Source organism: Podarcis bocagei, assembly GCF_964188305.1.
Source record: "Podarcis bocagei genome assembly, chromosome: 5".
In the NCBI taxonomy this organism is placed as follows: Eukaryota; Metazoa; Chordata; class Lepidosauria; order Squamata; family Lacertidae; genus Podarcis; species Podarcis bocagei.
Genome location: NC_138129.1, coordinates 93,332,246 through 93,352,410, shown reverse-complemented (window position 1 = coordinate 93,352,410; position 20,165 = coordinate 93,332,246). Strand labels below are relative to the sequence as shown.

Here is a 20,165-nt window from a genome sequence, read left to right as displayed (position 1 = left end):
GTCAATGTGAGCAGACGCATCACAACATGGAACATGCTTGAACATACACATGCCCATGATTATAGGAAGAAACATAAGTGTGAACTAAACTATTTGTGTCCTGCAACAATTTCCATGATCACAGCAGCATTCTTTGTAACTGCCATGGTCACAGAAACTGATCTGCCTTATAACCATGTAAATCCAAGTTTATGCTTCTGTTTCTCCATGAGGTCCTCTGCACACACGTGACTGGGAACAGGCTATTCGCGTGGAGAAGCAAATAACTGTGCAAACTGGCCCTTGGTGTGTAATTCTTCTTGTCGTCTGTTCCTTTGGGAGTATCTGATTAGGGCCATATTTTAAAATCCAGCTAATAATGTGAAAGGCAGACTGTCTAACCAAGCCTTATTCTGCATAGCGATTTTGTACCCAGTCTCTCACTAAATGCCTTACGGAGTTAAATAATTCGAGACAGCAGGCAGTATAAGGTATAAATTACAGAAAGCAGTGGAGTAAAGAGATTGTATGCTGAATAAATTAAAGCTTTCAGTTGTGAGACCAGTAATGGGTGGGGAAAGGAATTAGGAGCCATGGAAGCAGCGAGACAATGGAGGCATTTTTCCCCTGATGGGCATTTTTGGAGTTTATTTGTTGATAATTTATTAATTTGTGAAGTCAGTTAAAATCATAATTAATTCAAGGTGCTGGTGCAATTTGGCCCTGGCTCTGGTTGACTCTCTAAATCTTCCTCCCTTCCTAAAAATAATCATCTGTTGAAGTTGGGGGGGGGGGCTTGTCTGGACCCCAAGCAGAGATGGGTGCAATCCATAGGCAAAGGTTGCAGGGCAACATAGATCTAATGGCAGAAAGCAGGAGCTCTGGCAAGCCAGACACAAAGGCTGCCAACTCCCAGCCGGAAAGTCTATAACTAAAGCTATGCCAGTTTGTGGAAAGCAGTGCCAGGCTATCTAGACACTAGTCCAACAGAAGCTAGAACAGGAGTGGAACTACATGTTACACATGGAAATGCACGTAACAAAACCCTGACATGCAAGACTAAAAAGGGTGAGATATATATTTTTATTTTCCAAACTGGCTAACCGGAAACCCCTCTCCCTTGCCCAAAATCCACACATGTTCATTGGGCAGGCAAGAAAAGTCAACTCTTAGTGCAATCCTGAAAAGATTTTTAAAAAGCTCCATGAATCTGACTCCAGCCTCACCAATGAGGGAGCAAGTTTGTTTTCTCTTAGCTTCAAGTTACAAGAAAGGAGATTCTGACTAAACATCAGGAAGAACTTTAGGATGGCAAGAGCTATTTGACAGTGATATGCAGCAGCAGAATGGGAATTCCAGTGCCCAGTGTGGGAGGGAAGGCATGGGGGGGTATGCACACAATGGGGAGGGGGTCATGCACACTGGGATGGCAGTGCATGGCCGAAGGAACTGGTCATGACACTCCAGTCCTTATCACTTACACCCCTGGAGTAGCCCAGCACTCCTTTCCATGGGTGTTGGTTCCTCCAATGCCAGGGAGGAGGGCCGCGCCGCCTTCATTGGCACACCTATTTCATGCCCCCTCATAAATCTGCATCCGGACACACAGCCCCTACAGCACACACCACACTATGCCTCTGGTGGAATGGACTCTCTGTCCTTGGACAGTTTTAAGCAGAGGTTGGATGGCCATATGTCATGGATGCTTTAGTTGAGATTCCTGCGTTGTGGGTTGGGCTAGATGACCCTTGGGATCCCTTCCAACTCTACCATTTTATTGAAAGAAAAAAGAAAATACCACAGAGCAGGGCCTGCCAAACCTTTTACTAAAAGAGCTCATTTGAGACTACTGAAAATTAAGGAGGCCAAATCAAGTCACAAAATGCTAGAGATGCAGACAAATTTTGGCATAATCTCTGCTGGTAATTTTTATTATTGGCAGCAATTTCTACTGATACATAATACACTTTTTGAAACTGATAAATTATGAACCACAGCATTTTCCTTGTGGCAAGGAGTTCCATAGCTGAGCTTTCCTTAAGATGACATTTGCTATGAGGATACTAACTTTTGTGTGTGTTCAGCATGCGCATGACCACCAATGCGCACACAGTTTTCAGCCCTGGAAGGGGATGGGCTAATGCTCACCCCGCCGGTGCATATGCTGTGTCAAAACGCAATCCCTGCACAAATGGAGAGTTCCCTGTATTATGAATCACCCTCCTCATTTTATTCAGAATTTGTTTAGCCCAGAGGCCCTACGTGAAGGCTATTTTTTTATAAAAAAATTCTTCCTGCATGCTTCTCAAAATGTTTTAACCATCTCAAAGTGTTTTTAACCAAATGATGTAAGAACTATGGATTTCTTCACCAGCTTTTTCACACTCCGATTGAACACAGACACAACCATAAGAAAAATGCATCTTTCCTCCCTGGTCCTTTTATATGGACTACTTCTTCCTATAACAGCTTTCCTTTCTTATCCTTCTCCTTTCTATTCCCTGTAATAAAGACAGAAAATGCTAACATTTTATCACGTTTCAGGCCCTTTTCATTTAGAAGAGGATGCCCTCCTTTCCTTCTGGAGCTGGTCTAACCAAAAGGCTCTAGCTTGGTAGGTGGATTGGGCTGGCAAGCCAGGAGGCAGAGCAGGGGTGGGTGGGGTATAGCCCTGAGGCCCATCTGAAAGTGGCCTAAGGCCCACTGGTGGTCCAGCTCCACTCTTGAGAAACATTGTCACACATGCCAAACTCTCCCTCATTCACCAATACCCCCTGAAGTATTAAACCAGCAAGGCCTAAAGCGGTGTGGGGTGGGGGGCTACTGTTCAAATGGAAAGCTCTTATCACACTGAGGTGGCTGCTATTCAGACAAGCAGTCGGATCTCATTGATTCAATTCATTTGAGATACAAAGAAGTGGGAGGCCGTGAGGGTTAGCCAAGGTAAGGATTCCTTAACCAGCGTTGTTCCTTTCAAGTTTACTTAACGTCAGGACTAGATAAAGTCCCGGTTTCTTTTTTTATTTTATTTTTAAAAAGAGTCTCTCTTTCCTTCCCAAACTGTTCTCGTCGTCATTGCAGAATCAATGGCACAAGCAGAACAAACGCATTCGAACAAGGAAGAAGAGTGAAGAGCGTGTTCAGTATTTTCCCTGGGACACCCTAGAGGCAGGAAGCCTGCCTGCTTAGTCCTCGCAAGAGTTTGGTTCCAAATGAAACAATTAGGTTTACTTACCCTAAGCACCTTCCACAAGGGAGGGAGAGCACATGGACACCCAGTCCAAAATTAGCACTTTTGAACACAACCAACCAGGAGGGATGGGATTGGGGATGTAGGACATCTTGGCCTGGGTTTGTGAAGCAACTGTACACCCCTTTCCCCACAACCACGCAACTGCACCTCCAATAGCAGAGCCATCCCACTCCCAGTCCTGCTCCCTGACTTTCCTCTCCGGCCAATTCACTGTGGCTCACCCTCAGCCAGCTGCCCTTCCCATCCCGTGGGAGGGAAGCAGAGGGGGCTGCTTCAGCAGCTCATGCCTCCGCTTTCCCAAGCAGGAATTGCAGTTGGACTGCTTCTTCCTTCTCCCTTTTTCTGTCTAGGGAGGAGTGGAAGGACTTCACCTTCTCAACCTGGGAAGAGGCACAGAGGAGGAGAGGAGTGGGCCCCTGTGTGGCCCCCCCCCAACCTGATTTCCACACTCTTTCTCCCACCCACATGCTCAATCTCCATGCCCCCCACCCGTGTGATCTCTATGGCTGCTCCTTCCCTCATCCGAACACCCAATTTCCAATGGCAATATATCATAATATTGTGATGTTTTAACTGCTGGTATATTAGTGTTGAAAATCAGACATTGCACAGCCCTGGTCCACACTTACTAACATACTTTCAGTTCTACTTTGTGGTGTGGCAGTGTGGGTGTGGGTAAAAGTTGAAGCAGTTGTCTCCGTAAGCCCCTTCCATATTCAAACTGAATATTTCGAAGCTACACCTGCACACTACAAATTTGGCGGTGTGTGTCAGTCATATCACCATACACATCAATGAATGCACATCAAAAACAAAGTATATGAGCTCTATTTGACTTCTCCCCTCCCCTCAGCCCTGTTTCTGTGTTAATTTCAGTACTGGACATTTTCTACACCTAACGGCTGCACACAGATATGGAGACAGGAAAGCTGGGATTTGCTGCCTGAGATGGCTCTTTCAATTCATTAAAAATGCCAAGTCCCAACTAATTTAATCATGTTCCACCTGGCAACATGACTGGCTCTACCATTAGGCTGAGTAAGGAGGTTGCCTCAGTCAGCAGACACTGAGGGGAAGGGAACCGTCAGAGCAACCTATGCTACAAAGCCTATCCTGCACCCACTAAGCTAGCAAGTTGCCTTCATGTGCTGTGGAAGGCACTGCCATTGCCCGTGCAAAATTCGACAGCTAGGTTGCTCACTGGGGAGCTGGGCATGTTTAGCCTGGAGAAGAGGAGGTTAAGGGGTGATATGATAGCCATGTTCAAATATATAAAAGGATGTCACATAGAGGAGGGAGAAAGGTTGTTTTCTGCTGCTCCAGAGAAGCGGACGCGGAGCAATGGATCCAAACTACAAGAAAGAAGATTCCACCTAAACATTAGGAAGAACTTCCTGACAGTAAGAGCTGTTCGACAGTGGAATTTGCTGCCAAGGAGTGTGGTGGAGTCTCCTTCTTTGGAGGTCTTTAAGCAGAGGCTTGACAACCATATGTCAGGAGTGCTCTGATGGTGTTTCCTGCTTGGCAGGGGGTTGGACTCGATGGCCCTTGTGGTCTCTTCCAACTCTATGATTCTATGATTCTATGAAAGATGGTTTGAGCATATTACATGGATCCTGGCTGCCAGTTTGTTTCCAGGCCCCATTCAAAGTGCTGTTTTTTAACCTATAAAGCCTTAAACAACTCAGGACCTCAAGCACCAACTCTCCCCATTTGAACCAATCTGAAGCCTGCAATCATCATCTGAGGCACGTCTTTGTATGCCTCCTCCATGAGAGGTCCAAAGGGTGGCAACATGAAAATAGGCCTTTTCTGCAGTGGCTCCCCACTTGTGGAATGCTCTCCCCAGGGAGGCTCCCCTGGCACCTTCATTACATATCTTCTGGCACCAGGCAAAAAAAGGTAAGAGGTACAGTTCAAAACACCAGGTGCATAAAAGGCAAGGTTCTCCCTTCTATGTATTTGTACAGCTCCCGACACAAATAAGTCTTCATTTCTTTCTTGGGCTACCACAGTGCAAGCCTCTGCTGTTAACAGAATTAGTTCCATGGCTCCCATGAAAGTATAATGAGACTTAGATGCTTAATTTTAGCTAGATCGTCATATCATTTTAAAGAGAACATCAACACAAAGCTCAACAGCAAAGCTCAAGAAGGTTGGAAATAAGGCAAAGGTTGGACACTAGAGGAAAAAAGAGTGCAGCCAGGAAGCATTAGGTTTCTGTATATAGCTAAATTTCTAACAAAAGAAAATTTTAAAAAATTCAAAATCACTATGTATTTTAAGTGACAGGCAGAAACAACAACAAAGGTGTCAGAAGTGAAATCCAAGCTAAGAATTTATAAAGAAAATAAAGAATGTAGTATTGTGGTGGGATACAGAAAGAAAGAAAAAGAAAGGAAGAACTTGTTCCTCCTCAAAATATCTGTTAACTTTGCAGCAGATATAATTGTACAGAATGAGAGCAGAATATATTTGTAGTGTGAACCAGTATACTGGTGGTGAGCGTGAGAGAGCAATAGACTATTCCTTAACAGTTAAAGAACTGGTCAATGCTGCCTATAAATATTTTTAGTATGTTTTACTGTATAGGAAAAAATAGTATCTTAATGCTGAAAACATGAATAAAGTGTACACATTTTAACCACTTAAACATGGATGGGGTAAGCAATTAAACGAAATTAAATACACATAATCAGGATTTCAAAACTCAAGATTATCTTCAGGTTTCCTCAAATTCTAAACTCTGAGCTCAGATTCTCATGTTTAAAAACTTTACATTTGTATCCATTTTATTAATATAGTCTTGCAGTGCAACAATTCAGTTTTCCTTTTGGAACGTTTAACAGATTTTTCCTTTAAAAAACACTAGGGAAGATCATTATATCCCAAAACTGATCTTGGAAAGCAAAATTAAATAATAAAGACAGTTCACAAGAAGGAATGAATGAGGCATCAAAACTGGGTAATGATCCTGTGTTGCCCTTCTTCATCAGAGAAAGAAACCTATGCTAAATGACAGACTGAAGTCTAATTTTTAACACCTACTATGCAATTAAAGGACACCAGCTCTCATTCTTTCTCAGAAATTCTGATTATGCAGATAGTTGACTTTTAAACTTCACACTCACCATGCTCTACAAAACAATCCCCAAGTTAAAATTACAATAACTCTGAAATCTGTCACATTTTGCAAATAAAATATTAAATAGTCAATTAATCACTATAAGCTGGCCTCACAACTCAATTCTTCATTACGCAACGGTACTCGCTTCCTGCCAAAAAAGTACATATTCAATCCAGAGAAACATGCAAACAAAATTTGTTTCCCTCCCATTACTTCAAAATTAAATCTTGCCTTCTATCTTCTTTTTAAATAAACATGCTCAGATTTCATACATCTCGATGTATTATACTTCAAGCTTACATAAAAAGCATCCATAAATCCTTTCCTTTAAAATAAATTGAAACATCAGCAGACAAGGGGGATCTCTTTGGCCAGTAAAGATGACCTCTTTTTACAACAAGTTTATAGACACTTTAGGTTTGTTCCGGCAATGTTAACACTGTGAAATATTAGCCGCACTGTTGCGAGGGATGGTGGTAAAGTCTCCAGCAGACTCTGGAGTCACTTAAATCAAGTAGTAGAAAAGTGAATGCCCATTTCAGAACACTGGAACACCAGGAGTGAAAAGAGATGAACAAAAAACACAGAGACACCAAGTAGAAGCTGCAAATGATTTCAGCAGAGTGAGATTTTGATCTATCAGTACATTTCCCCTTTCAATCTTTGTTGGAAGAAGATTCTGACAGAATCAGTTGCATTACTCTCCTCTGTTGCACTGCTTCTTTCCTTTCTGACCGGCAGCTTATGGAATTTCTTCCCCCAAAATAATTGCATCTACTTATTTAGCATGACAGTTTGGTTTTAAATTACAAAACGTATAGTAAACCCGTAACCAGAGATTTTGCCATGGGGCACTGGCATTATGAATGCACGAGGAGGGAACTATCCTTTCACACAGAAAATAATTTCAATAAGCTAAATATTGTTAAAATATTAAAAAGTGCCCAGATGCCTGTCAAACAATCCAGGAGAAGGTTTACTTTGAATTAAGCGACGGCATAGAATGTATCCAGTATGCAAATGTCAGCCTGGAATATTCCTGAGGCCAGAACCCACAACCCCCACCCCTTGGGCTGCATTGCTTTATGCTGAAAGTGCTAAAGAGCGCAACCGCAACCACTCACACCTCGAATCTCAATGCTATGGATATAGGTGTGTGAATGCATGGTTCTCTGGGTATACCCAGCAGGAGTAAGCCTGGTTAAAACACACAAACACTTCTAACAGCACAACAATAAGCATTAAGAAAAAGAAAAACCTACATATGACTTGTTTTTTGTATGCAACCTCGCGTACAGTGCATCGGAGTGGCAGGTCAGGTGGACAATTTACAATCTACAATCAACATGCAGTCCGTCCCTATCTCCCCAAACACTTCTGAACAGCCAGCATTATTATAAAACTGAGAATTATAGGATCTCCCCCCACCCCACCCGCTTCCTGTTCCCGTGTACGCAGAGATGGTTTTTGAAAACGTAATGGCAAAAATGCAAAAGTATCAGGTACAAACGGAGAGAGAAATTCAACACAAAATTTACGATTCCAAAGACTCCAGGCATCTCCCTATTTGGCAATGATCCATTCAAATGTTCCCCATTTGTACGTGCAAAAATGTCTTAGCAAGAATAAGTCTAAGAGATATTTCAACTGCAGGTGCTGATTATGCAAGGTTCAAATGGTACAGAGATTATAACAATGACATGCAAATAGTATGCAAATTAGTTGCACCCCTCCAGCTGACAATATTTCTAATGTGGCCCTCTGTGCTGAACAAGCTGCTGCTCACTGGTTGTGCCAGTAATACAACCAGAATTAGCCCACTGGTAGTGAAAGTCGGATTTTCTCACCTTCCTCCAAATCCCAGCCTCTCCAAATATTAGACTGGGAAGAGGGGTTCTAAAGAGGTTCAGTTTTCACTAACCATCTGCTACCACTTCATAAGCACTTCAATTTCAGATCAGGGCAGAAATCAATTAAGAAGATTGCCACACAAGAGACAAAAAATCCCAAATAAGAGAATATGAAAACAGGGGACAATGTAAAGTATTTTTTTTAAGAGAGAGAGAAAACACACAGAGTAACAGAAAAAGATTAGAAGATTCAGATGTTCTTGTTATTAAACTTATATATTCAAGCAGCATTACATCACATTATAGAAAGACCTCAGAGACCCCTTTACATTATATTATAAGAGCCACATAATGAATGGCTTCAAAAGAAGGTCAGCATTCGGCTTCGCAGCCTTAAGGGCTTTAGAGGCTTGAATGCCAATGCTAGGTGCTTTGTCTAGGTTACAAGCTGCACAAACAAGATTTAACAAAGAACCTCCTTAGTCATCTTATATAGATTGCTGGAGTCAAATAATCCCATTTCACTCAGCTGTTCACACGATGAAACATAGTCACCCATAGTTTAAAGGCACATAGACATTTTCTGAAAGCTGCTTTCCCTTTTATGCATCACATTTCAATGTATATCAAGTGAGTTTGCAATCATATTTGTTGTCACTTTCATTCATGTCATACCCCTTACTTATATGATTGAGATCTGAATTACTGACTGTTACATCCTTGTTAGGAAAAAAGCGGGGGGGGGGGGAGGCGTGTGGAGAAGTAGAGAGTTTGCAACGCACATCAGCCGACTCAAGAGCTGAAACTCAGCAGTGGCCTTCCCAGCTACCTTTTCCTGTGGGCTAAGGTGTAAGTCAGGATTTCCCCTTCCGAAGACCATTTGAAAATTGAAATAAATAAGTGTTGCATGTCACTGAACACTCTTCTCTGAGCATCTGCTGTTTAAGATCACCCTTGATTGATGACAGCTATTTTTAATTGTTGCTTTTAAAATTTAAATGCCCCCCTGAGACATTTTATAAGTGTATTAGTGCACGGCAGGAGGCCTGCGAAGTGGGAAACACAGACCGAATCAACAACCTCATGCCATTAGCACCTTTGTAACCAAAAAAACCACTGTTTGATATAAAAGTAACAAGATCCTTAAACAGCCAACAATCTCATATCTATAGAGGTGTGTGTGTGTGTGTGTGTGTGTGTGTACACACACACCCACACTCCCCTCTTTGAGTGTCTATGTGTGCATCACCTGGACTGAATGTATGCCAAATGAAGGCTTTTCCGTGTGTTTTCCACATTAGGAGCCATGTATTCCCCAGTAGCTCTTAAAATCTTAAGACAAATATTCCCTTTTAAAAAAAGATTTAAGTATTGCAGCTGAATTAATCCAGTTCTGGGTTGTTTTCAACTAATGTAATATTTAAGAAAGTAATGAGGCATATAGTGCCCGGAAAAAAATATTCCCTGAATTGTAGGCACACAAATGACTTCATTGTGCTATTTAGACATTTATATGATAGAAGAATGCATTCTCCGAAGAATAAAACAATAGCTGCTTTCCCCTTTAAATAAAATATTTAAACCAAAACAAGTTTTCTTTTGTTTGTTTTTTTAGAAATACATGAAATGTGAAAGGCAGCAAAAGAGGAAAAAGGTGCAAGACGATACGTTTCTCCTTACCTGTTTTTTCTTTGATTTCACACAAAACATTAAAAAGTGCTGGCTTCATTCTGTGGCAGTTTAAAGCATGTTTTCTGCAACAAGATCAAAATAGTTTATATTTAGAGTGTGCCACAGAGGCCTTAAAAAAAGATGTTTTAGGCAGAAATATTGAAGGTTAAGACATCACTGAAAATCATGCAAGGGTGAAAAACAGCTTATAGTTTTAAATTGACGGGACACCAGTTTGGTGATTGTCCAACGCATATGGCAATACAAATACTTGCTTAGGGAACTGTCTGATAGCAGCATTTCAGTAGCTTTCATATACCATGTTTACTGGCCAAGCTATGAGTAGGTCAATGATAGGAGTATGTATAAGCCATTCATAAGTCCAATGAAGATCTTTTTTCAGATATTATTATTATTATTATTACACTCAATTTATTAATCACCTTCTGAACCACCATCTCGTGGCAGTGTAGAGAACGTTGTTATTTTTATTCACCCATGTGGTTCAATTCATTGTGCAGATGCCACAGTATAAACAAGGTGCTTCAACACGGAAAGCCGATGTACAGAAATTTTAGCCACTGAGTTGAAAAGAGCACAGAAATGCAGTAATGCACTGCCAGGAGAAAGCACACATGCAATGAGGAGGGAGGGGAAATAATTACTTCCATGCTCTTATTACCTTTATGCTCTACTTGCTTATTTGAAGGTGTTAGAATCAGTCGGTTTCCCAAAAGAAATCTCATAAACACTCCGATACATGAATCAGAATGACAAAAAAAACCTTGCTAATTTAGCATTTGCACAAGTGGTCAGAATGAGAATGGATCTTTCTGAGTCTCCTCTTTTCTTGGAGGTCCAGCAAGTTGCTGTTTATAAGGCTGATCAGTTTCATGTCCTAGCAGGTGCTCAGATTGTTTATGTCTAAGAAATAGAATTTCTTAAATATTAGAAACAATCACTATGTAAAGATTTGTTGTCATGTACAAAAGGACTAATTTCATCCAGCATCTGTTGCAAAATGGGTTTTTGAATGAAGCTTACATAAGTCTGTGAGTGTTTTGGTGCCTCAGGCAGAAAAATCTAAGGAAGCCCCCTCCTTCCACTGATTAATATGGGACACAACTCACTAGGAAAGTCTCCTTCACAAGGCATGTGAAGACTTTGGACAGCTCCTGTCATTTTAAGGGGCCTGCCCCTTAAATGGCACCCCATAACACTGCCTAAGGTTCCTGCCTCTCTTCTTCTCACAGTTGGGCTCCCTCTGTATGAGCATCTGGTACACAAAACCTTCTTTCTGCCTCCAAAATATTTTTTGGCCAAGCACAAAGATGGGTAAAAGGACACTGAAAAGATCACAGCCACATTTTCACAGCCTTGCCATCACCGCAACATCTCTACAGTTCCTTATAAAGAGATATATAATTAAAAATCAGAGGAAAAACTGAATTGCACAAACTGATTTCTACGGCTGCATTACTAAAGGGACCCGCTAGCAGAGCGGCTAAAGGAGTGTGTAAAGAGTAACTGGCTATAAAAAGAATCCTTACATTTGTATTGATTTCCAATTTAATTAGTGCAGTATCTTTACACACAAAAAACATTTCACCAAACATAAACTTAAACTTTCAGAAGCAGCTTCTTTCCCCTTTGTCTAAAGGCAATACTGGGAAGCATCGTTCAACAGAAGCTATTCCTCATCAAGGCCAAGTGTTTTACGAAAAGCGTTTTATACAACTGGCATTTTTCACTCTGGGTGTTTTCTTGTTTTTTAAGGCCTTTTGGATTAAGTACCAAGATAGCAGCTGCAAAGCTATTTAGTAATGTGTGTAGCTTTTGAGGGACACACGGACGCTGCCTATTCCAGTTGAGAATGAAAATCTCTGTGGTAACTGCAAGATACAAAATGCAGGTGAAGTGCTAGAAGCTTTTCTTCAGGTAATAAAATTCTAGTGGTCACTGGGCAACTTTTTCTTCTTTTTGTTTTGCTATTTTTTCCTTCTTGTCCATTCTTCTCTTCTGTAAATCCATGTATTCCTTTCCAACTTCAATAATGATTTTGTAGATTTATGTTAAGAGTGTTGTGCAGCATTCCAGGCTATTTAACTGGCATGTTTCTTTTTAAGAAGCATTGTATTTTAAATTTCCAATGTGCACACAATATTGACCAATGAGACCATTTAATCATCCAAATAAAAAATATTATATAGTTCAAAATTTGTGTAACAATAATAATTATTATTATTTTAAAATACTACGCCCTGCCCCAAAATTCAGCTGTGTGAGGCACAAAACGGTGTGTTGGCTTCTGTGATAAAATCAACAATTGAAACATACTTGTTATGGGTAAGTGTACATTGCCAAATGTTCCAATATGTGTTATTAATGATATATACTCATGTACAATTGCCACACACATACATAGATTTCATGCCATTTCCAACATGGAAAGCACAATCTGTGAATGAAATCTGTATGTTTATATGTGAAGCGGCATTTAGTGGCTAGACTCTACGAGCCTCTGTGCTCAGCTAATATGTTCAACTCATTATTTTAGCAACAAAAAACCTGTTTGTGTCTTTACACACAAACAAATGGCTACAAGGCTCCAGTTGCAGCACAACATTCACCAATACAAGAGGACAGGAAAATGTGCCGTTTTCATACACAAGGGCCACAATCCTCGAAGCATAGTCTATGAATAAACCTTCCCATTTAAATGGAATTAAGTGAGTTTAACTTCCTTGGATTGCGGTTAAAGAACGGTAGTGGCAATGAACTCGGAGTAACCAAGTTTGCAGTACAGCAAACAAGGCCTTTTATGGCTGCTCCTTTTCCCTAATTCAAAAACAGAGTTCAGGTCACCAGATCCCTTCAAAACGGATCTATAAAACTAAGGTTTAAAAAGTTTAAAAGGTCTTCCAGATAATTTTTGGTGTGACGTTCACCGATATGTTCCATTCAGTGCCCCACTCAGCAGACAGGAATGGAGGAGCCGAACATTTAAGACCCTAAATATCCCAAAGCTCAGCTAAAAGGAGGACAAGATTTCGGTCTTTTGGCCAAAGAAAGTGGCTGCTCCAGCCTTTCAGCTCTTGAGGTGTCACGAAACACAGATGGGAAGGTGCAGCTGCACAAGGCAACCAAAGGAGCCAATTCAGCCCTACCTAACTTATAAGAAAAAAAGAAAAAAAAAGAGCAGAAGAGCAGCAGCCTTCTCTCTCTAAACATTTGCACGTACCCACAACTAGAAATCACACCTATATACTGTACACTTAAATATGCCATTCTGGCATGTTGCTCCACAGAAGACACCCAGTCGGGATGTTGTTTTTCCTGGAGAGCTATACTTTTTGTTTGCTGCACTGAGAGAGAGAGAGCTGCGAGTCAGGCTTTTAGAGGACCAGGATCCTGCCGCGAAAAGAAATGTGGTGCAATAATAATAATAATAATAATAATGACGATTATAATGATAATGGTGGCGACGAGTGAGGGGAGGAAGGGAGGGAGGGCTCACCTGGCCTGCGCCTCGTCCAAACTCTGGTCGGTGATGGTCATGATCTGCTGCAAAATGTCCCCGATGTCTTGCTTGCGGCCGCCCTCGCCTTCGGCGCCCCCGGCCCCGTCCTGCATGTGCTGGGACAGGCCCGGGTGGCCGGCCATGCCCACGCCGGCGTGCGAGTGCATCAGACGGGGCTGGTCATCCATCGCGCCCGGCTCCCGAGAGGCGCGGCCGGCGGCCCCTGCCTGCCCGCCCGCCCGCCTGCCTTCGCCCCCTTCTCGGCGAAGGGGACCCCCGAGCAACCGCTCGGCTTCTCCGCTTCTTTTGCGGGCGGGGGAAAGAAAGAGCGCTGTTCTCCGGCGGCGGTGCCCGCGGAGCCGCCTTCCGGAAGCGGCGGCGGCTGAGGCGAGCCCTCCTCCCGGGCGCCCTGGAGCCGGAGGCCGGTCCGGCTGCCTCGCCTCCCGCCGACGGAGCCTCCGCGTGAGGAGAAAGGAAGCGCGGAGAAAGTTTCCCTCACGGACGCTCCTCTCTCTCTCTCTCGGACGACGACGACGCCGGTCGCGCGCCTCCCCGCCTTCTCCGCGCCTCAGCCGGGCGAACTCGCAGGAGCCCCGCCGCCAACGCCGCCGCCTCCCGCTTTTGTTTCAGGCTCCGGCTCCGGACTCCGCCAACTGACACGGGGAAGGCGCCGCCAGGCGAGCGAGGGAAGGAGGGAGGGAGGGAGCCGGGAGGGGGAGGAGCCACGGGAGGAGCCACAGGGGGAAGGCCCGCCCGCTGAGCCCTCATTGGCCGGCGGACGAAAGCGGCGGCGCCTCCCACCGCTCGCTTCGGCGTCGCAGGCCCCGCCCACCCGCTTGCCTGTCACTCAGCGAGCTCAGAGGTGGGCCCCGCGCGCGCGGGAGGCGCCGGCCCTTAAAGAGGCAAGCGGGGGAAGGCGCCGCGAGAGGGAGGGAGCGTGGGCGGGGCCAAGGCGCTGCCCGGTCTGGGCTGCTGCCGCCGCCGCCGCCGCGCGGCCCCGCGTGGGGCTTCCCTGGACAGGGGCAGAGCGCAGATGGAGATGCAGGGGCATTAAAAGTTTTAATGTGGGATCTTAATCTTTTAAATTGTATTTTAATCAACTTGTTTTTATTATTGGTTGTTAGCCGCCCTGAGCTGGGGAGGGTGGGATATAAATAAAAAAATATTATTATTATAGCCCCTTCCAGGGGATGCTGCTGTTGCTACTACTACTGAAGTGCAGAGTGTTTGAGGACCAGGACATTCGCAGGGAAACCAAAATACTTGTTTGCAAAGCTATTGTACAGTGGTACCTTGGGTTAAGTACTTAATTCGTTCCGGAGGTCCGTACTTAACCTGAAACTGTTCTTAACCTGAAGCACCACTTTAGCTAATGGGGCCTCCTGCTGCCGCCACGCCGCCAGAGCACGATTTCTGTTCTCATCCTGAAGCAAAGTTCTTAACCTGAAGCACTTTTTCTGGGTTAGCAGAGTCTGTAACCTGAAGCGTATGTAAGCCGAGGTACCACTGTACTACCAACTTTGTCGCCGTCGCCGCTGCTGCTCCTGCTACTGTTTCTCTCATTGTCCAGTTTGAGCTGCCACACCAACTGCCCCCACCATCAAACCCGGAAACGCAACTCTTAGCCCAGGTGGTCAAAATGCAACCACTGAAGAAGGAGGAGAGGGCGCCGTAGACCCCGGACCAGGTCCACAGACAACGCTTCCTCCAGATGATATAGAAACTGACAACACCCCAATTATTGTTGGATGTATCCTGGCTCTTTTAGTTGTGCTTGCTCTAGTTGCTGTATTTTGGAAATACTGATCTTCCATGAAAACTGAAGAACCCGAAGCTCCTACTAGCCCTGCTGAATTTGACCTGTCAGAATTGGAACCCAAAGGTTCCCAATTGGAGTAGCTTTCTGCAGTAAAGCTGTGCTCCAGCACCCTTCCAGCTGATCGTTATTTCCTAACAGTTCTCATTTGGAACTGTTACTCTACAACTGGAAATGAGAATTGAAGGAAGAACTATGTGGAAAGCCAAAGCAATTTTCATTAAAAACTGGCCATCCAGGTTATTCAGCTACTTGAAGCATGAAGCAGTACTGGGCCCCAACAAAACTCTCCATTTGCTCTTTCTTTTGCAAACTGGGTTCCAACTTCCCTTGAAGAATGTCTCTTAAGTGACTCAATAAAAAAAAAAAACTTTACTGTATGCTTATGAAATACGGACCACTCATAAACGCCACCTCCAACTCCTCGAATGATGATGAAAGGAACAATAAGTTGGGTTCCTTTGATATCCTCTCTCCTTTGCAGACCCATCTGCAGGCTGCAAAAGCAAGGGGTCAATATCAGAGTAGGCATGAAATACAGTACAGTGGTACCTCGGATTACATACACTTCCAGATTACAGACTCCACCAACCCAGAAATAGTACCGGGGTTAAGAACTTTGCTTCAGGATAAGGACAGAAATCGTGCAGCAGCGGCGCGGCAGCAGCAGGAGGCCCCATTAGCCAAAGTGGTGCTTCAGGTTAAGAGCAGTTTCAGGTTAAGTACGGACCTCCGGAACGAATTAAGTACTTAACCCGAGGTACCACTGTACTGTATGCTTGTGAAACATGGACCACTTATAAACGCCATCTCCAACTCTTCAAAAGATTCCATCAACGGTGTCTCTGGAAAATTTTAAACATCACCAGGGAAGACAGGCAAACTAATATCAGTGTACTGGAAGAAGCAAAGATCACCAGTATCAAAGCAATGATTCTTCAACATCAACTTCGTTGGATTGGTCATGTTGTTCAGATGCCTGATTATCGTCTTCCAAAGCAACTTCTCTATTCCCAACTTAAAAATGGAAAGACTCTCTCAAGGCAAATCCAAAGAAAAGTAGTATACTGGGCAACTGGGAAACACAGGCCTGCGAGCGCTCTAGTTGGAGAACAGCCTTTACCAAAGGTGCCATAAGCTTTGAAGACACTCAAACTTAGGATGCAAGGGAGAAACGTGCTAAGAGGAAGGCATGCTTGGCAAACCCTCACCATGATCGACTCCCGTCCGGAAACCCATGTCCCCACTGTGGAAGAATTGGCCTCCACAGTCACTTACGGGCCCAATGTTAAAACAGTGTTTATGGAAGACAATCTTCTCCATCTCCATCCCTGCCCCACGGACTCCGGGCAGGTGCCGGGCTGTCTGCTAAGAGCATCTTCAGGCAAACCCGTCCAGCAGGCATTTCCAATCCCTTGTTACTTCTTCACTCCTGAATTTTGCAGATTTTTTAGTGTTTAAAACTGCTTGTTTCGAAGTATTCTGAATTATCATTCAACTACTGCTTGTGAAACCACTCGGGGTTTTTTTTGTTTCAGTCCAGCAGTATATAAGTTTTCTTAAAGGACTTAAGTAAGTAAAGGACTAAAGGACTAAAATATATGCATCTGGCAAGAGAGGGGAATGAGTAGAACACCATCACCGCCTGCCGGTGTTGTTGTTTATCTTAAAAAAGCTATAACTATAACAACTATTGTTAATTATTCAAAATAATAATTAGACCGTGATATTGTGCATGCTTAGTTGGAAATAAGGCCTGCTAAACTCACTGGAACTTACTTCTGTGCAAAAATTCAGGGGATTGTGCTGCACATACTAATAGGGTTTATTCCCAAGTGATTGTGCAAGATTAGGACCTGGTCCTGCCATGTCATCTGTGGCTACAATCCTGCGTCCATTTACATGACAGTAAATTTCACTGAAGAAGAGAAGAAGAGTTTGGATTTGATATCCTGCTTTATCACTACCCGAAGGAGTCTCAAAGCGGCTAACATTCTCCTTTCCCTTCCTCCCCCACAACAAACACTCTGTGAGGTGAGTGAGGCTGAGAGACTTCAAAGAAGTGTGACTGGCCCAAGGTCACCCAGCAGCTCCATGTGGAGGAGCAGAGACGCGAACCCGGTTCACCAGATTACGAGTCCACTGCTCTTAACCACTACACCACACTGGCTCTCTGTGAATGCAGTGAGAGGTTTTGTTGTTGTATAGGGGTATACAACAATACTGTGCAGTATTTAAAAAGCTGGAAAAGAGATAGCATGCAGTACTTTTCCTCAGGCCAGAGTTTCTGGGTGGCGGTAGAAAATAGGTGCTCCAGTTCTAGGCAGTGGCGGAGGAAGAGGAGTGCAGCGGGAACACACTGCCCCTGGCAGTGCGATCCCAGTGGGGTGCCATCGCGGCTATTCCCCATCCGCACTGGGTGCCACACCCCACAGGCGGCACGCCACGCCCCCAGGATGCCTGCCACGCCCACGCCTGCTCTCTGCCCCCCGGTGCCAGAGCATGAAGCTCCGCCACTGGTTCTAGGATGCATTGTTTACCTAATATGAATAAATGGATAAATATGGATAAATAAGAATGGGAGCTTAGCACACCTGCAACTTTCCCCACTGCTCCCAGAAATTTTTTCAAAAACTTCCTTCCAGCATTTTAAGCATGATTGATTAAATACTAGCATTGTTTTATTTTCTCTTAATATTAGCCATTATAATAAGAGTTTGATATTTTATAGAGGAACGTTTATAGCTGCCGTCCAATGCATGTTCACTGAGCAGGAAGTATCGCTCAGCACAGTGGGAACTTGCTTTGTAATAGACAAATATAAGAACGAGCTGAGTGATGCTTTGCCATCTTCTACTTCTGGGTGGCGCTGTGAGTTAAACCACAGAGCCTAGGACTTGCCGATCAGAAGGTTGGCGGTTTGAATCCCCGTGACGGGGTGAGCTCCCATTGCTCGGTTCCTGCTCCTGCCCACCTAGCAGTTTGAAAGCACGTCAAAGTGCAAGTAGATAAATAGGTACCACTCCGGCAGGAAGGTAAACCGTGTTTCTGTGTGCTGCTCTGGTCCGCCAGAAGCGGCTTAGTCATGCTGGCCACATGACCCGGAAGCTGTATGCCGGCTCCCTCAGCCAATAAAACAAGAAGAGCGCCGCAACCCCAGAGTCACGACTGGACCTAATGGTCAGGGGTCCCTTTGCCTTTACCTCTACTTCTGGGATAGCCAACGTGTTATCCTTCAGTTGTTGCTGAATTAAAATGCCCTTCAGCCCCAGGTGGTACAGCCAAGAGTCAGGAATGATGGAAGTTATAGTCCCAGCAGCATCTGAAGGACTTCCTATTGGCTACTCCTCTTAGTGCTGTGCCCATTTATTGCGGCGAATGGCAAAATCCCAGGTTTGATTTACTCTTGAATGGCGTCACTGGAGGCTCATTTGCATTTTGTAATATTTGCATTTATTCACAAATGTAAAGGTTGAGCATAGATGTAGGCACAGCTTAAACATTGCCAGCGCAGAGCCTAATCTTACCGCCTCTCATCAGATCTCAAGAGAGACACAGCCAGAAGCCCCAAATACTGACATTGCCCAAACTCAGCTTTCTCTCTCCTCCTGTATCCCACTTGAAAACTGCCGTCTGTCCCCTTGACTTCCTTTCAAAGATACCTCTCTCCCCTTGACGACGTAAGGGAAGATTCAGTTTATGCATAGCAACATGCCAGAAATCATCCTAACAAAACATCTGGCCACTTTTGCCACCAACTACTAAGGGGGGGGGTCCCCATGAGAACTTTTTATTCCATTAACTTCTCACATTACAGTTGTACCTTGATTTTCAAACAGATTAGTTCTCGGACATTCTGGCTCCCGAATGCCACGAACCCAGAAGTGACTGTTCCGGTTTGCAAATTATTTTTGGAAGCCGAAAGTCCGACGGGGCTTCCACGGCTTCCGATTGGCTGCAGGAGCTTCCTGCATCCAATCAGAAGCCGTGCTTTGGTTTCCAAATGTTTCTATTTGACTTCCAAGGTACGACTGTATTAATTATTCTGTAGTTGTGCAAGGTGCTTTGCAAATCCAGTATCACTAAGCTCTTTGTCACCACAGCCTTAGGAAATGTGTCAGTAAGTATTCTTTCCATTTTAGATAACAGAAGGCTAAAATAAACTTGTCAACTGTACCTCTTTGGGGGATTTACTGCTATCCTAGGGAGAAGTTATTAATAATAATAATAATAATAATAATAATAATAATAATAATAATAATTTTTATTATTATTTATACCCCGCTCATCTGGCTGGGTTTCCCCAGCCAAGGCTTTTTTTTAAAAAATGAAGTATTCTGTTTATTTTTAAAAAACAATGCTTTAAAAAAAGTTACTAATGTGCAGGGTCTGTGGTCCCCCGCCAAATACATATTACTTTATGCAAATTATCAGGAACCAGAACTTCTTAGCTATAGTATAACACCAGAGAATGCTAGGTACAGAGAATTCCTGTGATCTTTTGCAGAGGCACGTTTAAGTGTAAAGTCGCAAAACATGTATCGAGCTCAAACCATACCTTCTTGTTCTGGATACCATTGTTCTGTAGATAGAAATCAGGGTGGTCTAATTTAAGGCCAAGTGGACCGCAAGAGTATTTCAACACAGAACCTTAAGGCTACACACGAAATTAAATTTCCATATCATTAATTAAAGTGTTCACAACATAGTTAATATCGTTATCATTTAATATACACTACACACACACAAACACACACACTCTTTAAATACACAATTAATGGATTTAATTGGTTGTTTATTTATTAAACAAATTTAATACACAACCCCAGGGTGAGTCCCTTACAGACAGATAGATGCACAGCACAGAAATGTGGAAGAATCTGGGTTCAGCAGTGGGTGGGTAGGTATGTGAATCTGCCCCCCGAAATCCTACTGGGAAAGATCCAAGC

At 43.7% G+C, this 20,165-nt stretch overlaps 1 protein-coding gene and 1 long non-coding RNA gene across 4 annotated transcripts in view; one reads left to right on the top strand and one right to left on the bottom strand.

Moving 5' to 3' along the window:
• The window catches only part of PBX1 (PBX homeobox 1), a 218,994-nt gene extending 204,934 nt beyond the window's left edge, over positions 1–14,060 (bottom strand). The window contains exons 1-2 of one of the 3 annotated variants that reach the window (XM_081194479.1): positions 13,398–14,060; positions 9,890–9,963 (exon numbers count right to left, since the gene is read on the bottom strand). In XM_081194479.1, the coding sequence (XP_081050605.1) occupies positions 9,890–9,963; positions 13,398–13,588 (265 nt within the window). In that variant the 5' untranslated portion in view covers positions 13,589–14,060. The remainder of the gene's footprint in view (positions 1–9,889; positions 9,964–13,397) is intronic. The other 2 variants (XM_081194478.1, XM_081194481.1) reach the window with 2 other exon arrangements.
• Positions 1–20,165, top strand: part of LOC308587197 — a 469,648-nt gene that overhangs the window by 198,592 nt on the left and 250,891 nt on the right. The window lies entirely within an intron of this gene.